Source organism: Thamnophis sirtalis, unplaced genomic scaffold (genome assembly GCF_051295495.1).
Source record: "Thamnophis sirtalis isolate CommonGarterSnake01/CBP01778 unplaced genomic scaffold, rThaSir2_p1.2 scaffold_2, whole genome shotgun sequence".
NCBI lineage: Eukaryota > Metazoa > Chordata > Lepidosauria > Squamata > Natricidae > Thamnophis > Thamnophis sirtalis.
In genome coordinates, this window is record NW_028261382.1 from 169,712,300 (window position 1) to 169,735,301 (window position 23,002).

General features: G+C 38.9%; 1 protein-coding gene across 2 annotated transcripts in view; it reads right to left on the reverse strand.

The window, feature by feature from the left end:
* Positions 1–6,203: 6,203 nt before the first annotated feature.
* Positions 6,204–23,002, reverse strand: part of NUP153 (nucleoporin 153) — a 38,044-nt gene continuing 21,245 nt past the window's right edge. Inside the window, exons 17-22 of one of the 2 annotated variants that reach the window (XM_087707433.1) lie at positions 22,365–22,559; positions 19,834–20,670; positions 11,647–12,030; positions 9,151–9,429; positions 8,146–8,299; positions 6,204–7,659 (exon numbers count right to left, since the gene is read on the reverse strand). In XM_087707433.1, coding sequence (XP_087563559.1) covers positions 7,578–7,659; positions 8,146–8,299; positions 9,151–9,429; positions 11,647–12,030; positions 19,834–20,670; positions 22,365–22,559 — 1,931 coding nt within the window. In that variant the 3' untranslated portion in view covers positions 6,204–7,577. Of the gene's footprint in view, positions 7,663–8,145; positions 8,300–9,150; positions 9,430–11,646; positions 12,031–19,833; positions 20,671–22,364; positions 22,560–23,002 lie in introns of both variants that reach the window. The other variant, XM_087707432.1, reaches the window with a different exon arrangement.

The following is a 23,002-nucleotide window of genomic DNA, read 5'->3' on the forward strand; positions in this document are numbered from 1 at the left end:
ACAAATGCGCGCACAACAAAAGCGCGCCTGACTAAACTGCGGTGACTAAACCGTGCGACGAATGAGCGACTAATTAGCCCTAAAGCGCGCCGACAAAAGCGTGCCGACAGAAGCGCCCGACAGAAGCGCGCTGTAACGGAACCCTAACCCTAAACCTTACCTTAAATTAAATCGTGCTTCTTTCGGCGCGGTGTTGTCGGCGCGCTTTTAGCGCCGCGGTGTTGTCGGCGCGCTTATGATGTTCGCGCTTTTGTCGGGTCACGGGGTCAGGGAGCTTTGAGATCAAATGTGTGGTGGGGTTATATTTCAATGTCAATGAACTGTGGGAGATAGGATGAGAGGGAGGTAGTTGGTTCTTCCAGAGAAAAGAGGACTTGTAATTTGGTGCTGGTTCCCACTAGTGATTTTTTTAAATGACAAGATGGGAAGTTATGTAAGCTTGTCATGATCATGACTACCTAGAGACCACGGACCTTATTGATGGAATTGCCTTTTCCAATTGTGATTGATAAATGAGGACAACCTATAGCAGCAAAGTATGCTCACATTTCTGTGTTTAATGTATCTGCATGCTTAGTCAGTGGTTGCATTAAACATTAACTGTACCCTTTAAAAAAGGGGGGGGGATATGGAGATTATCCTGCAAGCTAGAGTAACAACATGTGACGTGTTGATAAAATTCTTCACAGAAAAAATGGTCAACTTGTTCAGAGTTGGATACTACATGGGGCGCAGCTTAGTGAGATGAGTTGAGCAACAGGTTATACAGACAGAGCTGACTGTGGCATAGTTTGTCACCTGTGAGCTGGATTCATGCCTTACCGGCCCAATTCGTGGGCTTAAGAAAACACCTGAATGATGGGGGTGATACCAACTGACTTGTAATAGGCAGTGGTGAACCTCTCTTCTACATGCATTGTCTATCTTAGATAAATGCTGGCCAATTGCCAACTTCTTAGGTTTTGGAAAAGGTGGCAGGGATTTAATTAAGAGGATCCTTGAGGAAATGTCCTTTTTTAGTTGCGTTTCAGTTCAGGGCCTGGACAATTTTTGTTTTATTAATATTTATATGCTGCCTGACTCACAAATAAACATTAAAAATGATATATGTATGTGTGTGTGTGTGTATATATTTTCTGAGGTTTTCGCGAGTGTTAGTATGTAGGTCTTTGGTTATTCGGGTTTTCTCCCGCGTAAAATTGGAGGTGTCTTGGTGACGTTTCGACAAAGTCTCATTCATCATCTTCAGGCTTCGTGCTTCCAGGACAAATGTGAGATCTCGGCTGTTTCTTCCTTTTAACTGCCAGTGGGGGTTTGAGCTGATTGGGTGGGAGCTTGGCTGTGTTCCAATCAGAACACACCTCCACCCAATCAGAACACAGCCAAGCTCCCACCCTGAATGAGACTTCGTCGAAACATTGCCAAAACACCTCCAATTTTACACGGGAGAAAACCCGAATAACCAAAGACAGACAGACAGACAGACAGACAGACAGACATACATACATACATACATACATAATTAAGAATAAAAGATTGGGATAAAAAAGATCTTTATGGGAATGAAAGAAACCACTCAATCCAAAGGGAATGATATTCACCAAAGGCTTGGGCAAAAAAACGAAGGTCTTCAGCCATATAGATTTTGGAAAGGAAAATCTTCCCCAGAGGGAAGGCGCTTTTGAAGGGAAGGACATAGATAACTTTGTTTCATTTAACCAACCTTGTTAGATCAACTCAGGTCAAATAACCAGGCCCTATACCAGCGATGGTGAACCTTTTTTGGCTCGCCTGCCATAAGGGGAGGAGCGCAGGGGGCTCTTGTGCAGGCGTGCCGCACCCATAATGCAATGCGCAACCCCCCAGTGCGCATGCGCGCATGAGAGGCACCACCCCCATTTTTCCATGCTTTTCCCGCCCTCCCCAGTCTCCAGAGACTTTATGGGAGCCTGGGGAGGGCAAAAACAGCCCCCCCTGCCCCCCAGAGGTCCTCTGGAGGCTTCAGGGACCTTCAGAAGCCTCCAAAGGGCAAAAAACGACCCTACGAGCAAACCAGAACTCACTTCCGGTTTGCTCAGAGGATCGGTTTAAGCCCTCCGGTGGGTTCAGGGACCTTCAGGCTTCCCTGAAGCCTCCAGAGGACTAAAAAGGATGCTACGAGCAGACTTCAGACTTCCGGTTTGCTCGTAGGGTGGTTTTTAGTCCTCTGGAGGCTTCAGGGAAGCCTCCTGGAGGTCCCTGAAGCCTCCGGAGGGCTTAAACTGACCCTATGAGCAAACTGGAAGTCCGTTCCTGAACTTCCTGTTTGCCCATAGGGCTGGTGTTTTGCACTCCGGAGGCTTCAGGGAAGCTCCTGAAGCCTCCAGGGTGGGGGGGAGGCTCTTTTTCACCCTCCCCAGGCTCCTATAAAGCTTCTGGAGCTTGGGGAGGGTGAAAAATGGCTTTAAAAAAAGGCTGAACTCAGCTGGCCAGTGCACGCATGCACGTCGGCCAGCTGACAGGGCAACACCTCTGATAAATGGTTCCGCATGCCACCTGTAGCATGCGTGCCTTAGGTTCGCCATCCCAGCCCTATACTATTTTGGATTTTAACAACCAGCATCTTCACTCACACACGGAAACAAATTGCCAACCAGGGCAGCTTGCAAAGCAGATGCGTTACATGGACATACTGCTGCTTTTTGTACCAGTTAAAGCTTCTGGGTGGTCCTCAAAGGCAACCTTATGTCGAGTATATTGAAGAGTATATTGAGGAACTGTATGAAGAGCTGCCTGATTTAGGCTTTTTTCCAATGGAAAAAGCTGCAACTGATGCATTAGGACAGATCAGATCACAGTATTCTCTTGGACCACTTTCAAGGGTTGGGGATCAGAGGCAGCTCTGTGGTGGTGGCGGTTCCTGGGAAGAGTTCCACTTGGTGTTCCAGGCAGAGAAAACTGCTGAGCTAGTGTAATAACCCTCTGGTTATTAACTTTCACGTAAAATTGCTGGGAGAGATGATCCATGGTTTGGAGAGGGAACGAGTGAGTTCCCAATGCGCTGATTATATTCACCGATACATTATAATCCAAGACTGGACAGGAGATGGTGCAGAAGTTCTGATGAAGTGCTCGGAGGTTGTGTCAGCCCAGATTTGTTAAACAAACTCAGATTACAATCCCCATAAAATAGAATTGCTGTTGGCTGGCAATAGATCGGGCTCCGTTCCAGCTCCAATTTTAGGTCCGGATAGTATCACGTTCCCCCTAAAGGATCAAATTCACTATTTTGGAGGGGTTGTTTTGTGAGCCAGCACTACTGGCTGCCGGCCAACAAGATAAGCAGTCAGCCACAGCCCAATGAGATGAAAGCTCAGGGAAACCTTTCACAAGAAAGTATCTACAGATGGCAACCACTCACGTAGTAAAAGGTGTGACACATGTCACAACCAGAAAACCATCAAACGTGACAAACTCAAGCGATGCAGTGAGATGGAATCCAGAGTTCAAAGCACAACACCCAACAGAGCTGGGGCTCGAGTTGTGTTGTTTTTTCCTCAGGGGAAGACTAATGAATAAGCCAAGCTGAGCCACCACCCAAATGTCCGTATTATACATCAGAATCCACTTTCCTGTTCGCTGCTTTTTGGGCAATCTATCTACTGTTGCATCTTTAAAGCATGTAGCAATAGCAATAGCAGTTAGACTTATATACCGCTTCATAGGGCTTTCAGCCCTCTCTAAGCGGTTTAGAGAGTCAGCGTATTGCCCCCAACAACAATCTGGGTCCTCATTTCACCCACCTCGGAAGGATGGAAGGCTGAGTCAACCCTGAGCCGGTGAGATTTGAACCGCTGATCTAGCAGTCAGCTGAAGTGGCCTGCAGTACTGCACTCTACCCACTGCGCCACCTCGGCTCTGCTTGGCACCAAGTGGCTGGACTTGAATGTTTGAGAGGCTGCTAACAGGTGCAGGAGGGAGGGGTTGCCGGATCTGCCTCAGCCAGAGTTGTCAATATTGCTGGAATTGCCCCCTCCGGGACTATTATCCCTAGATACCCCTGGCTCTACTTAGCAATAGCAGTTAGACTTATATACCGCTTCATAGGGCTTTCAGCCCACTCTTAGCGGTTTACAGAGTCAGCATATCGCCCCCAACAACAATCCGGGTCCTCATTTCACCCACCTCGGAAGGATGGAAGGCCGAGTCAACCCTGAGCCGGTGAGATTTGAACAGCCGAACTGCAGAACTGCAATAGCCTGCAGTGCTGCATTTAACCACTGCGCCTCCTCCTCATATGTATTCAGTATGGTCATAGCAGGTTGGTGTCCTTCTCAATTCAGTTCCTGCTAGAACAGCAGACAGTGGTTATGATCAGCTTGGAGGGGGGATGATGTACATGGCCCCATTTGGGCAGCTGGGCCTATCTGACTTGGGATATTCTGACAACAGCGACACGTTCTCACCATTTCCCCTCTAAGCTACTCTCTGAAGAGGAGCTGTTTCAAATTGGTCCCTAGTGCAGTGACCAATGGCTAGCACGATAGCAAATGTAAATGCTGCAGTCAGTACGTCAATTTGTTTCGGACTCCACAGAAAGTCCTGGGTATTATCTTTTGAGGCCCATATTACTCCTTACAGGCTTCTCTCTCCTAATTATATTTGGTCGGCCCAAATTCTTGGAAAGAAATTAGGAGAGATTTGCCGAGGATTCCCAACCCAAGGAGGTGAAAGTGGAGAGAGATCAAACAATGCATCTCCTTGGCTGCCCTACACTTTCCAACACTTTGCCAACAATGATATAGAGCACCGTGAACCTCTTGGCCTTCAGAAAGATCTGGATATCCAAGAGGGCATTTGGCAACCATCAATGCTTAGATCGCCCTTTCATTGGCTAATTAGTTTGGCTTTGCCCTTTTTGCATTTTGTATATTCATGTATTTTGCTGTTAGTAAGCTGCCTTTAGTCTACATGAGTACAATAAACTGTTAAATAAAGAATGAATAAGTAACTCTAAGAATGAAACCCACTTCTTACTTCCAGAATCTTCTATAACTGACTCTGCATAGATGCAATCTTTTTGTGTAGAAATAAAAAAAAAATACAATCCTTTTATTAACCAATCATCCACATCTTTTTAAAATTTTACTGAGTTCTTGGCATCAACAATTTATTATTGTATGCCACCCAGAATCACTTTTTGTGAAGATGGTCAGGGATTTAAATTTGATGAGTAAGCAAAACAATAAATAAAACTTAGTATTTCTATTGTATTTGTAAGCCCTTTACACAATAAGATTTAGCCACTGATTAGTAATTATGTTCAACTCTCTGGCTCAGAAAATTTGACAGTGCCTTATTTACAAATATACCAGCAGGAAAAAAAAAAGTCTACCAGCAGGAAAAAAATAAAATACATTGCTTTGTATTAATTAAACAAAATATCAGGAATTTGCAATCTTCATTGGTTGCAACTGCCTATTAAAGAATATATCCTGAAAGTGGTTATAGCCACAACTCAATATCATAGCACTCCCCCCTCCCCCCAGTATCACGGTAACTACTTTTTTTAAAAAAAGGAGCAACTTTGTTTTGTTTTTCACAATGAGCAAGCAACCCCTCTCCCCCTCAAAAAACCAAGTTGCAGTTTTTGGCATGTTGAGAAGATGGCTAGGCTGGGAAAAATCGTGACCTGTCAAAACCGTGCTCGACTAAACCACGTCGCTGACATCATCAACAGGGCGACAACAGCCAGCACGGAGAAAGAAGGGTGCTTTAAATAGCGCTTTGAAAGCAAGCCGATTCAACCTAAGGTAAGGGTTAGGTTTAGGGTTAGCTTTAGGGTTAGGTTAAGGGCTAGGATTAGGTTAAGGGTTAGGTTTAGGGGTTAATTTTAGGTTTAGGGTTTACAGCGTGCTTCTGTCTCCGCGCTGTTGTCGCCCTGTTGATGACATCAGCGACGCAGTTTAGTCGAGCGTGGTTTTGTGGTGGAACCGGGAAAAATAATCTGGGGCAGGGGGCAATGTATGGGGGGGCGGGGATAATGTGAGAACAGACTGGAAAACATTTAGGGTGTGGTGCTGACAGGGGAAAATAATGGGGCGGGGAGTCAAGCACTAGATAGAACCACGTGGCTGGATGGCTGTGGAATGGGACAACTTGCCACAGACAACATGCTGTGGGTCAACTCACCACAGGACAATTGAACAAATACAAAAGGTACATTAATTTCAACAGAGTTGTTGCCAGTAATAAGAAAGTCAATCCAGAAATACAAGAGTTACAATAATTTTGACCAGAACATGGTCACCAATAATAAAAGTAACTGAATGAAATGATTAGTACAGCGTTGAATTGTCCCGTGGTGAGTTGTTCCATAGTGACTTGGACATGGTAAGTTGTCCTGTGGCGAGTTGATCATGGCGAGTTGACCTAGATCCTGGAAGTACTTAGCGGGAAATAGAGGATGCCAGAAACAACATTTCTACACCACAGACATAAATCTACCTACTGAGAACATATAAATCATTACTGATTGGCGTATACAAAATGTATGTCTGCATTAACATTCAGACCAGTGTATTTCTTAATTTTTATTGATGGCATTTATCCCATGGTTTTAACATGTTAATTATACTGTAATAAACATGGCTTTAATATTAAACTTTTCCTTATTATCCAAAGTCACCAGAGTCCATTTCTGTAAATATAAAAATATATACTTAACACTTTGTACAATACTGGTTTTTGGTCCAAACAAAAATGGATCAGAAAAGCCAATAAATTTACTTTAAGAATTCCCAATTTTAAATGTCTTTAATGGATTTAGGCAACTTTGAATAATGAGATTTACATAATAAAATCTGAGACAATACTAAACAAAAATTTGCCGTAACACACAAAATTAAAATTTCAAGTTCACAGATTTGTTATGTCAAAGTACATAGAGAAACAGAAGAGTATTTACACATTTGTTTCATAATAAAATAATGAAAAGGCGAGACAGGTGATAAGGAGTAAGAATGAAAATAGAAAGAGCATATAATTATTGAATGAAATACTACTGATCTAACTAGTCCTTAGCATGGACTATTCTTTAACCATTCTTCCTCTATCAGAAAATTTTAGTGCACTATACACACAACTCGCTCACTTCACACATACATCAGCACAAACTCGGCAAAGAAAATTCATTATCCACATTCTCTATTCTATACAGACTCCCCTCTCTAATATAATTACAATTTTGAACTGTCCATAAACGCAGAAGAGCGCACAAAGTGGGTGCAAACAGAGGTATTATATGAAGCCATTCGCTGTGCAGGCTATATTTATATCTATAGCCAGACCATGCCAAGTCAGGGAAGAAAAACTGCTGGATTCTAAAGTAGTTTTGCTCAAGATCCTCCCTACCACCACTTCTAATTATTATTATTATTATTACTTTTAAAATAACTAAACGGGAAGAAAAAAGCGAGCAGAGTTTAGGCAGTCCTGGCTTCAGCTAAACCCAACATGAGGTACAATTCAGGAACTGAACAATGCAGGGCAACCAATTGTGGTAAGAAAGTTGCTGTCTGTAACAATCGTTAATATTTTTATTTTCTACGTCTAACAGCCGTCTTTATCTTCCGACCAGGCACTGAAGATCCCGTGGAGAATGCACTTTTCCCGTTATTCCTGCTTTTGGGGGGGGAGGGGTGGAAAAATCAAGAGTAAGGAACTTAGAATAATATATCTGAAAGCTTTTAGTACTGCTAAAAAAACATAAACAAGTATACTGTAAAATAAAATAGATAAAAGCATTTGTTTTACCAAAGAAATACTTTTCTAAACGTTAAATTGTGTAATTTCCAGATAATGAATCTGAATCTCAACCTTTCTGTTTCAAAAATTACATTTATTTTTTGCGCTCTATGTGATCACTTTAAAATACTAATGTTCTAAGCATAACATTAACAATGTATTTCTAATATCAGCAAATATAATAACATCTAATGTTGAAGTTAATTTCATTTATTTCATACAAATTGCATGCTCTTTTCCTCAAGCCATCACTCACTGCTATGCATGGTATAAAAGTATTTCATGGAAAATAATTTCCATGCCAAACAAATGCAATAAATAACACAATAGTATGCAAATCTGTTTTGATCCTTTTCTTACCCCAAATTAAATGATGAAGCCTGAGAAAATGGAAATCCCGAAGAACCTGTTGGCTGTGCTGGTGCAGTTGAACTTGCACCAAAGGTAAATATTCCTGGATTGCTGCTTGAAAAGTTGAAATTAGCAGTACTACTTCCAAACTGGAATACTTGACCTGAAGAGTAAACACTGGGATTTAATAATATATCCAAAAAGTGTTTTCCTTGATACAATCTCTTTTGACAGAAAATATTTTTTTTAATTATCTTCCACACACAGCTCTTCAAACTTGGCAACTTTAAGACTTGTGGACTTCAACTCCCAGCATAGCTGGCTGGAGAATTCTGGGAGTTGAAGTCCACAAGTCTTAAAGTTGCCAAGTTTAGGGACTCTTGTTCACAACATCACTTCCATCAAAACAAATAAATCTTGATTATTATGAACTTCAGCATCTAATTCAAACTTTCCTGCAAAACCTTGTGTTGGAAGTCAATATGAAACCTAGCTGTAAATCACATTTCTGATTTTAATACATTTGAAATGAACATTCAAACGGAATTAATGTTCAGCTTAAGGAATGTTGGACATGATTTGTCTCAGCCTTCTTTTGCTTATAGAAATAATATTTTCCAAACTAATAATCTGACATTTGTCATTCATAATCTGTATTATTTTTACAGTTTTAACTGATTTAATAATAATTGCCATGTATGGACGAAGCAGCCGTGCAGAAGACAAAGGCAAAGGGGATGAGGCATCAGCCATGCAGGGATGAAGAAAGCAGCTGGAAATAACGAGAGGAATAAAAAGGATTCCTGCATCCAAAAATACTCTGATATAAGGGAAACATGCCAACATGTCTGACTCAAATCTTACAAAGGTAGCATCTGGAAGTTAAAGGAGATATACAAACTCTGATCTTCACCTATTGGGGAGATTTGGATATGAAAGTTGAAAACCAAGAAGAGGGTTTTTTTTCAAAGAAGATAAACTAGTTACGGAATGAAAATTGTAGTTTGAACTTACCAGTACTGGGAGCTGTACCTGAACCAAAACCAGGTGGTTGGTTAGCTTGTTGTCCAAAGACAGACGGCTGGGCACTATTTGAAACAGTCCCAAAAGCTGGAGGAGCAGGCAGAGAGCTAGCAGGAAACAAGGAAGATGAGGAAAGTGATCCAAAGGATGGAGTACTGGTCTGATTGGAGGCTTGGCTTTGACCAAACGCTGGTGTCTGGCTAGCACCAAAAGCTGGACCAGCTGTAGAAACCGAAGATCCAGAGCCAAACACAAAGGAAGAAGCGGAACCTAGAAAAACAAATGAACAGAATGAACATGAGAACTGCACATACATTTAAAACCTTTCAAACGTTCCTTTTCAGGATCTAGAGTTGTGCAAAGGGCAGCGGTGCAAACCATTAAGACAAACAGATTGAAAGCAGACGATAATCATCTCTCTGACAATACAGTCTGACATCATTCAGCCATGACTTTGTTTTTCCTCTCTTCTTCTTCTTGACCCATCCATTTTCCTTTCGCATTTTCCTTCCTCCCATTTTGCAATTTCAACTATCTCACTTACGTGCCTGAATGTTCACATTTGAATTCAGTCCCTATTCATTCAGCATCCATTCAGTCTTGACCCTATTTCTTCTGACATATTTGACTCGCAGTTCCATAAAACTAGCGCATTCTTACACCCAGCCAGGTTCTCTGTTTTTGACATTCATTCTTCATAATGAACTACTTCTTTCCATCAGCATTTGTACATCTTACGATTTCTCAATTTCTCCATCTTTAAATGTTTTACTAAAATATACATTAAACAATACCCCTTCCTCAATGTTCAACCATTTACTAAATATCCTCAATGTCGAATCAATTTTTACAATGTTGAATGCAACGTTACATACAATACAACGTTGAACCATTTGCTAAATACTGTCACACAAGCTCAAATTACCCAAGGATCTGCTGATACAATTCTACAGAGGAATGATTGAGTTTGCCATTTGTACTTCTATAACTGTCTGGTTTGGCATAGCAAACAGAACAGGTACAGACTTCAACAAATAGGATTGCAGGAAAGAAAAAAAACAATTGCAACCAGCTTGCCTTCCTTTGAGGACCTGTATACTGCACCAGCCAGAAAGAGGGCTGAGAAAATATCTACAGATCCTTCACACCCTGGAATAAAATAAACTGCTTCAACTTCTCCCCTATACACATTGCATGCCAAAAACAACCAGACACAAAGACATTCCCTCCCCACCCCCCAATGTCATCACTGTGCTAAACACCTAAATCTCACATTTTCTTAGAGCTGAGGTGGCACAGTGGTTAGAGTGCAGTACTGCAGGCTACTTCAGCTGACTGCTAGCTGCAGTTCAGCAGATCAAATCTTACCAGCTCAAGATTGACTCAGCCTTCCATGCTTCCGAGGTGGGTAAAATGAGGACCCAGATTGTTGGGGGCAAAATGCTGACTCTAAATCGCTTAGAGGGCTGTATGAAGCTGTGTATAAGTCTAAGTGCTATTGCTAAGTGCTATTATGCCTAAAGATGCTTACTCATGTACTGTAATAGAGTTGAATTGCTATTATCCTTCTCACCTTTCTCATCTACTCTTCTCATCTTTCCTACTACCTCCTCCTATTGGTAACTTATGATTTATCACTTGCTATTTATATTTTAGGATTTTTGATCTATGATTTATCACTTTGTGATTTGTATGTACACTGAGAGCTTATTCACTGGAGACAAATTCTTTATGTGTCCAATCACACTTGTCCAATAAATAATATTCCTACTTCTTACTTTGCTTCCATAGTACACAGCTAGCTTTTCCTTTAGCAACAAATTTTCAGCTCTATATTCATTTAAAACGTGCCGTAATTCAAGCTTATTCATTTTATCATAGATTTTATAAGTCAACAAAGATGTAACATTTCAGTCTCACTTTCACATTTAACTCACTGATCTGCTAAAGAGCAAATATCTCATCCAAACTTTATTTCATCCATTATTGAAAAATGCATAAATATGTTAATTATAGTAATACTGTAGTTCATTTCTATGATTAGTCCAATAGAGCGATAGTAAGTGCAACAGAGCAATTGAAAAAATAAACATTCTGTTAAAGAACATATAACTAATTGGAAACAGGCATAATGCAAGACAGAAAAAAAAAAGCCAAACAAAACCTAGAATAATTTCTAAAACCTGATGTAATTGATTAATGTAAAAGCTACCGCAATAGCTCATGCTGTTGTAATAGCTTTTACATAGATTCTTATGTCATCAATAGGATTTAACAAGCTGATATAACACTAAAGCAACGATTACTTATAATAATATTTTCACTGATTATAATTGTTTCAAATTGTTACCAAAAAGCCTCGTCATCCCAGAGGTAGTCTGTAAATTCAGCCTTTGCATATTTTAATAAAGTCTGAGAATGCCCCATGCAATTCTTATTTGGAAATCTAGTTTCTTCTATAGTCACTTTTCTAATGTTCAAGCATACCTGTAGGAGGTGCCGTTGTGGTAGGTGCTGAGAAACTGAAGCCAGTGTTAGCTGTGATGTTAGTGGGGGCGACTGAACCAAACAGGAATGGAACAGGAGTGCTTGTACTGGAAGTGGTTGTTGGTGGCTTGCTGTCTTGAGCGAACCCAAAAGACTGTGCGGTATTTGAATCAGAAGCATTGCCAAAAGCTGAATTGCTCACAGTGTTGTTGGCCTGTCCAAATAGAAAGGCCGGTGGGGGAGCTGAGGAAGAAGGGGTGCTGCTAAATATCGTGCTGCTGCTGCCGCCGCTGCCACCACTGCCGCCACCAAGAGAAACACTTGGCACAGGAGTATTAGAAGTAGAGCTCAGGAAGGTGAAAGCCTCCTTTGATGGTGCTGGATCTAAAAAGTAAAACAAATTATGAGTTAAGCAATAAACCATGAGGATTGCTACTGATGCTGTGAAGAGAGAACGGGAAGAAAGGATACCAGGGATTATACACCTCTTTGAGAACTCATTTAGTAAAGAATTCCAAACACGTTTTGGTACTTTGCAATTGTGTAACTTAATGATATGGTTTAATTTTAAAAATATCTATCCAAACCACGGTTTACTATACTGAAAACATGATGTACTTGCATGCTTGCTCCTCTTGTCTCTTAGTGTCAGGTTTAACCAAACATTCGCTCCTCTTTTGTTTGAACCATGGTTTTTCAGTGAGGTAGGAGCAGAAAATTGGTGTAATAGAACACAAGCATTTTTTCATAAAAATGCAACTGGTGGTTCATTGTACGAGCATCCCAGGAGGGCAATGTTGAGGTGAGAGACTACAATGGCGTAGGTAGCTAAATCCACTTTTCAGCAAAACCTATTTCCTTCATGTCCTTTATAAAACATTTATTTTTTATGTGCAGTATCCACACAACAGGACATAATCAAAACTCCAAAGTCTGAATCATTAAATTGCTCTCCCACTATACACAACTATGTTTCACACATTTTTAATTCATTCTACTCCCACATATACTGAATGAGATGCAAAGATTTATAGATTCCCAAATTACTTCTACCATAGCAACTTCATAGTATTATTAGAAAAGGAAATATTATTTCCTTTTCAGCTCTTTTTAAACGCTTCTATGTAGTCAGATGCTGCCTAACAGAAAATGTAATCAAAGCCACATATAATAATTCCTTTTTCTTCAGTTTTTCATATTTTATTCTTGATCCTTTATTACTATTACTATTAGCCCTTTCATGGTTCCTATCACCAATCCCTTCCCACTTATGACTGCAGGACTGTAACTTTGTTGCTTGTATCCTTACAATTTATATTGATATTGTTTCCTGATTGCTTATTTGTACTCTATGTCTATTATTAAGTATTGTACCTTATGATTCTTGACAAATGTATCTTTTCATGTCTTTTTATGTACAACGAGAGCATATGCATACTTGGTCAAGAAAGAATTCCATTCCATTCCATTCCATTCTATTCTGTCCTATCCAATCCATGATAGTATTTTTCATCTTGCGAGTTATTTTTCTAGTTTTCTTCTAGATCCAGTATCTAAATTTAAGCAGGAATTCATATTATGGACCACACCAGGGCCCAAAATTTGCCCTCATTGTGTCTGTTGTTAGCTGCCCAGCAGTTTTATGTAAGGTGACCCAGAATGAGCAGCAGGACCATGAGCAGGGCTATTATTTTGCTAATTAACAGGTGCTTGGATTCATTCAGAGCTAGATTCCAATCAGACAGGAGCCTGAGGAGTCCAAGGCAAGATCTTGTAGGGTTAACTGGAATTTGACATTGTGACTGGAGAGGGTTCTCCTAACTCCTGACTGACTGGAGAGGGTTCTCCTAACTCCTAACTGACTGGAGAGGGTTCTCCTAACTGTTAGTTTAGACTCTTGTCTATTAGATACAGGCTTCCATTGGACAGTGAAAGCCGCCTGGGGAGTAACCTTAAATGAGGAAATGATTCCTTCATCATTGAAGAATGTTGTGATGTATCTTCCCCTCAAGAAACCAGTGCTGGACAACTATTGTCTAGTGTCCAATCTTGCCTTATTAGCAAAAAAGGTCTTGATTATCCACTTATTAGAGAAGGTGGGAGAGGAAGTGATTGGGCTTCAGCTCCAGAAAACCATGCAAGAAGTGGTTGATCTGGAACTGTTTTGGTTGGGTTTCAGGCCAAGGCTTAGTACAGAGAAAATCCTGGTCATGCTTGTTGATGACCTGTGATGAAGCTGGGATAAGGGTGGTTTATCCATTCCGGCTGCTTCTTGATCTCTCAGCGCTTTTTAATAGTGTCAACCACAGTAACTTTTTCAACCTGCATACGTAGTAGTGGGCATTGTTCAGCAGTAATTCTCCTCCTTTCTTGCTTTGAATCAATGTTGACAGGTGGAAGAGATCATGGATACAGCCCTTTAATTCCTATCTTAGCTCCTGCAGGGTTTGACATTCTCTCCCTTTCCGATTAAATCTACATGAAACCACCTGGGTGAAGCCATTTGTTAGTTTGGGGGTCAGATATTATGCAGATTACATCCTGATATACATTACTTGGTTGGCTCTATAAAAGTCCTAATCCAATGCCTAGAAGCTGGGTGGCTGTAGATAGGGTAGAACAGACTCAAGCTCCATCTTGAAAAGATGGAGTATCTTATTTGAGCCCCCTAGCTTTAGGGATTATTAATTCTCAATGGAGCTGCATTTTTTTTATTAAGAGTCCTCTTGGCCTCCCAGCTCCTGTTCAAAGAACAGATGACAGCTGTGGTCAGGCCGGACTCTGCACAGATAAATTAGATTGCCAGTTACATCTCTTTCTGGATCAGGGTGCCTTTAGATAAGTCACTCACGGCCTGGTCACCTCACAAGTGAAATACTGCAATGTGCTCTACATGAGGCTGCCCTTGAAGACCATCTAGAAGTTACAGCTGATCCAAAATGTAGTAGCAAAGGCAACATTGGGAAGGTCACATTATGCAAGCCATTAGAATCTTATATTTCAGATTGGTGGGTATATATTTCTATAAAATATATAAATAAATGTGCTTATGAAACCATCGCATTGCAAACTGCAATGGTTACCAGTTGGCTTCCAAGTGCAATTCAAGGTATTGGTTATCACTTTTTTTAAAACAAAATTGTTAAATGTCTTCTAATTTTGTATAGCAGTTATAAATGCATTCAAATTTTAGCTTCTTTCTATGGTTATGTCATAATTCCCTCTTTCCATTATCTATCTTTTCTAATCATTAAACTTATCAATCACAGGGGCATTTTGTTCCGATTTCAGTAAAAAGCCCAGAAAGGATTTCCAGTCCCTATCTACTATAATTATTGTCTTTTCTCAAACTAAATAGGTCAATTTTGCATCTCTGCAAATTGTCACCTTCATCAACCATTCCTCTATTTTATAGCAATAGCAGTAGACTTATATACCGCTTCATAGGGCTTTCAGCCCTCTCTAAGCGGTTTACAGAGAGTCAGCATATTGCCCCCAACAATCTGGGTCCTCATTTTACCCACCTCGGAAGGATGGAAGGCTGAGTCAACCCTGAGCCGGTGAGATTTGAACCGCTGAACTGCTGATCTAGCAGTAGCCTGCAGTGCTGCATTTAACCACTGCGCCACCTCGGCTCTATTTTAGTAGTTCAGGTATTTTAATAATCTCATACAATTATCAAAACACAAAACTATTCTTCCTAAGTCTATAAGTCTTTTCCAGTTGTACTCCCAGCAAGTAAAGCTCTGGTTTGAGTTGAATATTAATCTTTAAAATGTTTTGTATTAATATTTGTATTTGAATCCAGAGCACTATTTATCACTTTTAAAACACTTCATGACACAGGGCCTCCTTATCTGCGGGTGTCAGGTCTGGAAGCCTGATAGAGAGACTATCTCCAATTGATTCTGCCCATCTCTTATGATAAAGCAAAGTGGGTCAATTCCAAGTCTCATCAATTAAACAGTGTTATCTTGTCTACACCTCTTTTCAGTTATTTGCCCATTACTCCCAGCAAGTACAGTTCTGGTTTTAGTTGACTCTTGGGACTTTAAAATGATTTGTGTTAATGCTTGTATTTGAACCCAGAGCACTGGTTGTTACCTTTAGAACACTTCATGGCATAGGGGCTTGGCTATCTTGAGGGATTATCTCGAATTGTTTCTGCCTGTCTCTTATGAAAACAGCAAAGTGGGTCAAATCCAGGTCTCATTAATTAAACAGTGTTATTTTGTCACCACAAGAATCACGCCTTTTCTACTGCAGCTCCAACCCTCTGGAATGAAATCTCCCTGGAGACTTGTATAGTTCTCACCCTTGTGACTCCGTTAAATCCGTTAAAAAAGCTGGTTCTTCTCTGGAGCCTTAGGATAGAGTGATTGGGGAAACCAATTATTACTTTTAATAAATGGCTTCGTGTAGTGTTTTCCCAGATGGCCAAGGTTCTTTCTACTTGTATCTTTCCATGTGTGCTTTTTCTATTTGAAGCTGCCTTGACAAATGGAAGAGTCGGGGTAGCCTCCGAATTAGGATAAATAAGCAAATGCTCAAGATACACTGCTTATATGTATGTATCTCTTCTTTGTATCTCCTGTCCACCCAGAAGTTCAAAAGCTTGCAAGTGCAAGCAGATAAATAGATAACACTTTGGTGGGAAGGTAACAGCGCTCTCTGACACCATGCTGGCCACATGACCATACAAATGTCTTTAGACAGCATTGGCTCAATAGCCTTGAAACGGAGATGAGCACCACCCTCCATAGTTGGCAACGATAGAGGAGTAAAATTTTACCTTTACCCGTTACCTCTTAGTACCTACATAATAGGAAACTTTTTCATTCACCCATTTGTAATCAGGACAATGTTGCATATGTCTTCCTGCGCCTTTAAAAAATCTGTGTTCTCAATTACACTATATGTTCTGCACATACTTGATCATGTTTTCCCCTTGTTGTTTCTACATTGAGTTCCTCTTCCATCTTTTATCTATTTTAAGTTGGGACTGAATTTTGTGTCTTCATTCTCTTGCTCCTTGCTATCTCTTTTCCCTTGTAATAAATAATAATAATGATGCTATAATTGCAACACCTCAGTTTAAGGAGTCATTTCCACTATAATTCCTTAAATAAGTTCAGCTCAAAAGAGGTAATTCATTCATTAATACCCAAACATGAATAACTTACACATACTCATTCAATTCCAACACTCTATTGTTTCTTTTGATAATAACAGAAGGGCAATAGAAGTATTTACTATAAAGATGAAAGAATATCCATTTTTAATATTATACAATGGTAAAAATAACTTGGATTCTTTTAACTGAACAAAAATTTACTACCAGGTATCCTACATGGAGGAAAATTTAGGAATTTTAATTGCATATATAGTACCTATTTATGCTTCATATCTCTTACTTTTGTTAAAATAAAGTGATTCAAATGTCAATGATTTAATTGACATTGATGTAAACAGACATTATGTTAATAAAAATATGGATATTTGAGGGGGCTCTCTCCCCTTCTTTTAAAAAAGAAAATGCAAACATTGTGTTTTTCAATTATTCTCCCTGCTCCAATTTTATCAGTATCTGAGTACGCTATTCTTAAAAGGTTTGGGCTAAGGAATGAATATTTTACTATTTTACTATAAAAATATTTGATTGTTTTCCTGCTCAAACATCAATTACTTAAACTACTTTACTAATGAAAATTAAAGCCTCAATTGTAAGATTTCATTATGCACCTGTAGGAATATGTCAATGAAGTTCAAGAGCTCATAATTGTACTTAATTATTTTGAATTCTGGACTTTCCATAGAATTACAATCCATTACTCTAGGAAAATATTCAATGTTCATAGAAATTGTAAGAAATTAAATGCAGTTAGAGCTGAATGAATGTTTAAATAGACAACAATACCTTAATATTGTTATTTTATCACGTTTGACATCTAGCTAATAAATTCCTTTTACTAAGTTGTTTTTTACTCTTAACATTAAAATATCCCCCACCCTCTTATTCCCCTTTCCACTACATATGCACAGTGCTCCTTTGTTGTTTATATATTTCTGTTCACTTCTTCCTATATTTGGTTCTGCTGTTTTTACTCCTCCCCAGTGCATATGATAATCTTTACTTCCTGTGATTTTTAATTGCCAATATCCCAATATTCCTTGTATTTCAAATTGTGTTTATTAATGGACCCTCCCCTACTACTTGTCATGCTGACTTACTTGATTCTGGGTTACCAACTTTTCCGATTGTTGGTCTCAAACAGACTAATATTGATTATGACGTGAATGCTGCTTGGTATTCAATTTCTATAATCATTTTCTTGTTAAAGAAAAGAAAAATTAAGTTTCTCGCCAACTTTAACATGTGTTCATTCTAATTTGCACTGGTGACAATTTTACCTCTTTTTAATCATTCAGTCTTACACAATTGATAGGAATAGTAATCTTGTAATTATTGGTCTGCAAGAAAAAGGAGGATATACAACTCTAAAATAAAATGCTCAATTTTTTTTTTTTTTAAAGTAGGAGACTGGGAGAAGTTTCAATTCACTTTTTGAATTTTTATGTTGGGTTAACAGAAAGAAAAACCCACCCTTCTTCTGTAGAATTCCAGAATACTTATGGCTATTAGGCTAGAACAGTGGTAGTCAAACTGGTCCCTACTGCCCACTAGTGGGCGTTCCAGCTTTCATGGTGGGCGGTAGGGGTTTGCTGTAACTCTGCTTTATAAATTTTATAAAGTAAAGTTACTTCCCTACTTTATAAATCACCATTACTGTGGAACCGGTGGGCGGTTAGAAAAGTTTACTACTAACAGAGATACAAAAGTGGGCGGTAGGTATAAAAAGCTTGACTATCCCTGGGCTAGAACTTGAGGTTTGTCATCTGAAATCATGTTTAAAGACTTCAGTTAGAAAATCAAAGCATCAGATTCTTATAATACCAAAGAATAAAATGCTTGAGACAATGAACTACTACTATTACACGCTAGTGAAGGAAGCCTTTGTTTTTATAATTGTTGTGTTACTGGCATGCAACCTACCTTGGCATATTTATGAGGTACTGGTCCTTTCCAAGACAACATTTCTTCTTTGGTTTCAATCTCTATTTTATTAAAGGTTTATGATGATGATTTTTCAAATAAGTCCTACCCTTTAATTTTAATGTAGATGCTAACATTCTAACAGCACCTTTGACCCCCTAGATTGCATCTTCTTGTTCTGCCTATTGGACATCCAGCTCAAGCTGAATTTATTGAAAGTCATCAAATTTAGATGTATTGTAGGAATTTGAAAAACCAATTTAAGAATTGGATTGTTACTGCTCCAAACTATATGCTTCTGGGCAGTTTGAAAGCAAAGCTTCAGAAACTAGAAGGAGTTCAGTGTGTCCCAGATATGGCGTTTCAGAAAAAGTTATCCAGAATATTCCAACCTCATGTGAGTTTTGTATATTGCTACAGTATTCAGATACTATCAAGCATTAATGTATTTGTTTTAATACAAAACAAAATCCAGCCTCTAAATGTTGGGAAAGCTTCCAATATGATTTCTTGGAAATTTTGGGGTATTATGATATATTCAACCTCTAAATAATAAGTAATTATTAAAGATGTGCCTTCTCCTTAGGTTAAATGTATGTCATAGTATGTCAAAAATATTTATTTTTTTACATTTGGCTTTAGATTCTCTTCCCTACATTATTAAGAAGTCTGAAAACAATACAATGTTTATAGTGAAAAACAAGCATGTTTTTACATGGGAACAGTTTTGCCAAGTATGGGCATCTATGCCTACATAGGGATCACTTTCAATTTTTAGTTTAATATTATTGCAACTTGAATGGAAAACAGTGGGTTTTCCATTCATACAGTCACATTCCATTCAATTTCCATATAATTTTAGTTCTTCCCATTAGATAATTCATTTACTGGATACATCTGTTTTCTGGTTCAATTAAGTTTTTCATAATAAGTACTATACTTTAATTCAAATCTGTTCTGCTGAAGTTCATCACTCTTTTAGGGATGAATTTGCAACTGTGAATCAATATTCTCAAGGTCTTTCTTTCAGAGGTAAATATTCTAAATAATCAGCCGATTTAATATTACCATTAATCAAAGTAATAAAAGGCTTAAAATAAAAACTTGAGCATTCAATGAATTTTTGCACCTACCTGCAGAGCTTGCTTGTGCCCCAAATGCAAATGTTGTTTTTATTTGTTGTTCAGCTGGTTTCTCAGTAGGTTTTGCCAAGCCGAAATTAAACGCAGGTTTTACTGTGCCATCTTTGGTTTGTTCTGCCTTCCCAAATGAAAACATGGATTGTGCCTTTGACTCTTCGCTTTCTGCTTTCTTTCCAAACACTAGTGGAGTAGAAGAGGCACCCACCTCCTGCTTTTCATCTGTCCTTCCCAAAGTACGTGGTGGGGCATTCACAGGGTCTATATTACCAAAAGTAAAGCCACCTTTTGCTGAAGGCGTTTCCTTTTTCTCCTCTGATTTCTTAGAGGAAAAGGGACTTTCTGCAATTTCCTTCTCCTGTAAATTTCCAAATTTGAAAGTACTTATTCCAGTTTTTTTATCAGATGCAGTTGTGGCTCCTATAGAACTTGTGCCAAAAGTGAAACCTCCTATAGCTGGCTTGTTAGGTCCATCTTTCTTCTCTTGTTGCCCAAGGTTAGCTATTCCAAATTGAAACGATGCAGATGATGAACTGCTAGCTCCAGCAGGAAGTCCAAAACTGAAAGTGGTGGTGTTCTTTCCTTCTTTCACACTTTCCTCAGATTTAGACTCTGAGGAAAAGCTTCCTGGATTGGAGCCTTCATTTTTAGAAAATTTAAAGCCACCTGAAGAACCCATATCTGATGTAGTACCAAATTTGAATCCTGTTTGTTCTCCAAATTTGAAGTTTTTTCCTGCAGTCTGGGATAATTCTGATGATGATGATGGTGATGACTGAATACCAAATTTAAATGAAGGACCAGATGGCTCTGAAGTAGCTGTATTAAAACCTGCAATTAAATGGAATTTTAATATAATACATTTCAAGTTTTAATATAGTCTTGAACAATCTGGTGTATTTTAAGGGCAAAGATAATTCTTGCTTACCAACCACTCATTCAATTATCAGTTGAAGTTATGATGGTGCTGAAAAGTGTTTTATGACTGGTCCACAAACATCTAGGCTTTACAGCAGGGGTCCCAAACCTTTGCAGCTTGGAGACCTGGATTGGGAAGTGGGGGTGGGGGACCAGCCCGCGAGAGTGGCAGCCTTGTTCTGAATAGGCCATGGCCCTGTAGTGAGCCGTGGCTCAGGGGTTGGAGACCCCTGTTTTACAGTGTCCCCAGTCACATGATCACAATTCAGTCACTTGGCAATCAGCACACATTTACAATGGTTGGAGCATCTGACAGTTACGTAATCACCATTTGTGATCTTCATAATCAGCTTCCAACAAACTCACTCAATGGGGAGACCAACAAGGAATTCTAAGTCATGGTAATGTTCACTTAACTGCAAGTGGAACTAACAATATAAATTGGGTACAGTCACATGCCATTTCACTCTACAGCCATGTCACTTAGCGATGGAGTTGCAATCTTCTTGGCATTTTTTGGTAATGGTTTCTCATTATTTTTTTCTATGAAAATATGCATCTCTTTTATTCAGAACCAGTCCCCATTTGCTTAAACCACTCTCCCTCACAGCTGAAACACATAATAGTCAACAGTCATTTATTTTTCCTCCCCACAGAATCAACTATCTCATTGCAGATTTATCTACACAACTGTCTTCTTCACTCTCCTTCTCTCACACACATATACCCAGGCAGGATGGGTAAAAATCGATGTTTTTTTAAAAATTTTAAAAAATAGATTTTTAAAATTTAAATCGGATTTCTTTTTATTTAATTCAATTTTTTTAAATCAAATTTATTTTAATAAAATGCTTTTGGAATAAAAAAATCTATCTAAAGATAGTTTTCTATTTAAGATACATTAATATTTTAGCTTATTCAGCATGAAACAGAGCTTAGTTATGTAGCATGAGGCTGTATATTCTGCAATATTGGGACTGTTGGTGAATCAACAGCGGGTCAGAGGAGAAGCTGCTGTGGGACAAGGATGACAGTTGCTCTTTAAAAATTATGATTTAAATCGAGTTGATTTAAATCAGGGCCTTTTTACTAGTGATTTAAATTGAGTTGATTTAAATAAAACCCACCCTGAACCCAGGTCTGCAATCTTTTCTTTAATGACTCCAGGCTTAGCCAAACACTGTTGTCCTCTGTAGATCTTCAAACCTAACTCCCACAACTATTTACTTTAAACTGTATCCTTGACTCCCCAAGTCCATTTTACACTTCTTTCTCCTCTTCTGCTATTAAGACTGTGAAATAAATATTCATTTGCAGTTCAAAGCTCTTCAGAGAAGGCAGTCCTCTGATTTTGACTGCAAGAACTCGTTAATTTAAAGGATCGAGGAGCAAAAACATAGATATTTGCTTACAATGGAAATCACACTGAAGTGCTGATTTGAAAAGATTTTTGCTTTTCTATAAGTAAATGCACACTGACTGAAATCCAACATTGCATTTTACTGGAAATAATACAATAAGGGCACCCAATATCTGAACTTATCTTAAACTTATTATTTCTACTGCAACAAATAACATAAAGAAAAAAGCTTACTTTATTTACATACCTTTCAATTCAGCCTTGTGGCCTGGTTTTGAACTCTCACAAGCTATACATTTAGTTGCATCTGCTTTGTTTTGTACTAAGCAGGTTTCACAGTCCCAGCTTCCCTCTGGTTTCTTGAATTTGTCTAAATTCAAAAATCCTCCAGAAAGAGTAGGTAAAGATGAAGTACTGCCACTGACTACAGGTACTGAACTCCCTAAGTAATAAACAAAATGATGTAAAGCAACGATTAACAAAAGGCACATTCCAGAAAACTGCTAATTTAAAATAAACAAGTTTAATAGCTGCTTCATAGGAATAAATATTACAAATACCTCTTGAGCATAGAATCAATATTCATAATTTTAAATGCAAATTAGTTTTCCAGATTTGTTACAATAAAATACAAGGAAAAGTTAGGAAAGATTACTTATACCCTGTTTCCCTGAATATAAGACTTCCCCGGCTAATAAGTCCAATCGGGCTTTTGAGTGCAGGTGCTAAAATAAGCCCTCCCCAAAAATATTGAAACACAGCAGCAGCCATGCTCGCTGCCTCCTGCACCTCAATAATAATAAGACCTCCCCAAATATAAGGCCAAGTGCTTATTTCGGGGAGGGGGGGTCAAAAGAAAATAAGACCCTGTCTTATTTTCAGGGA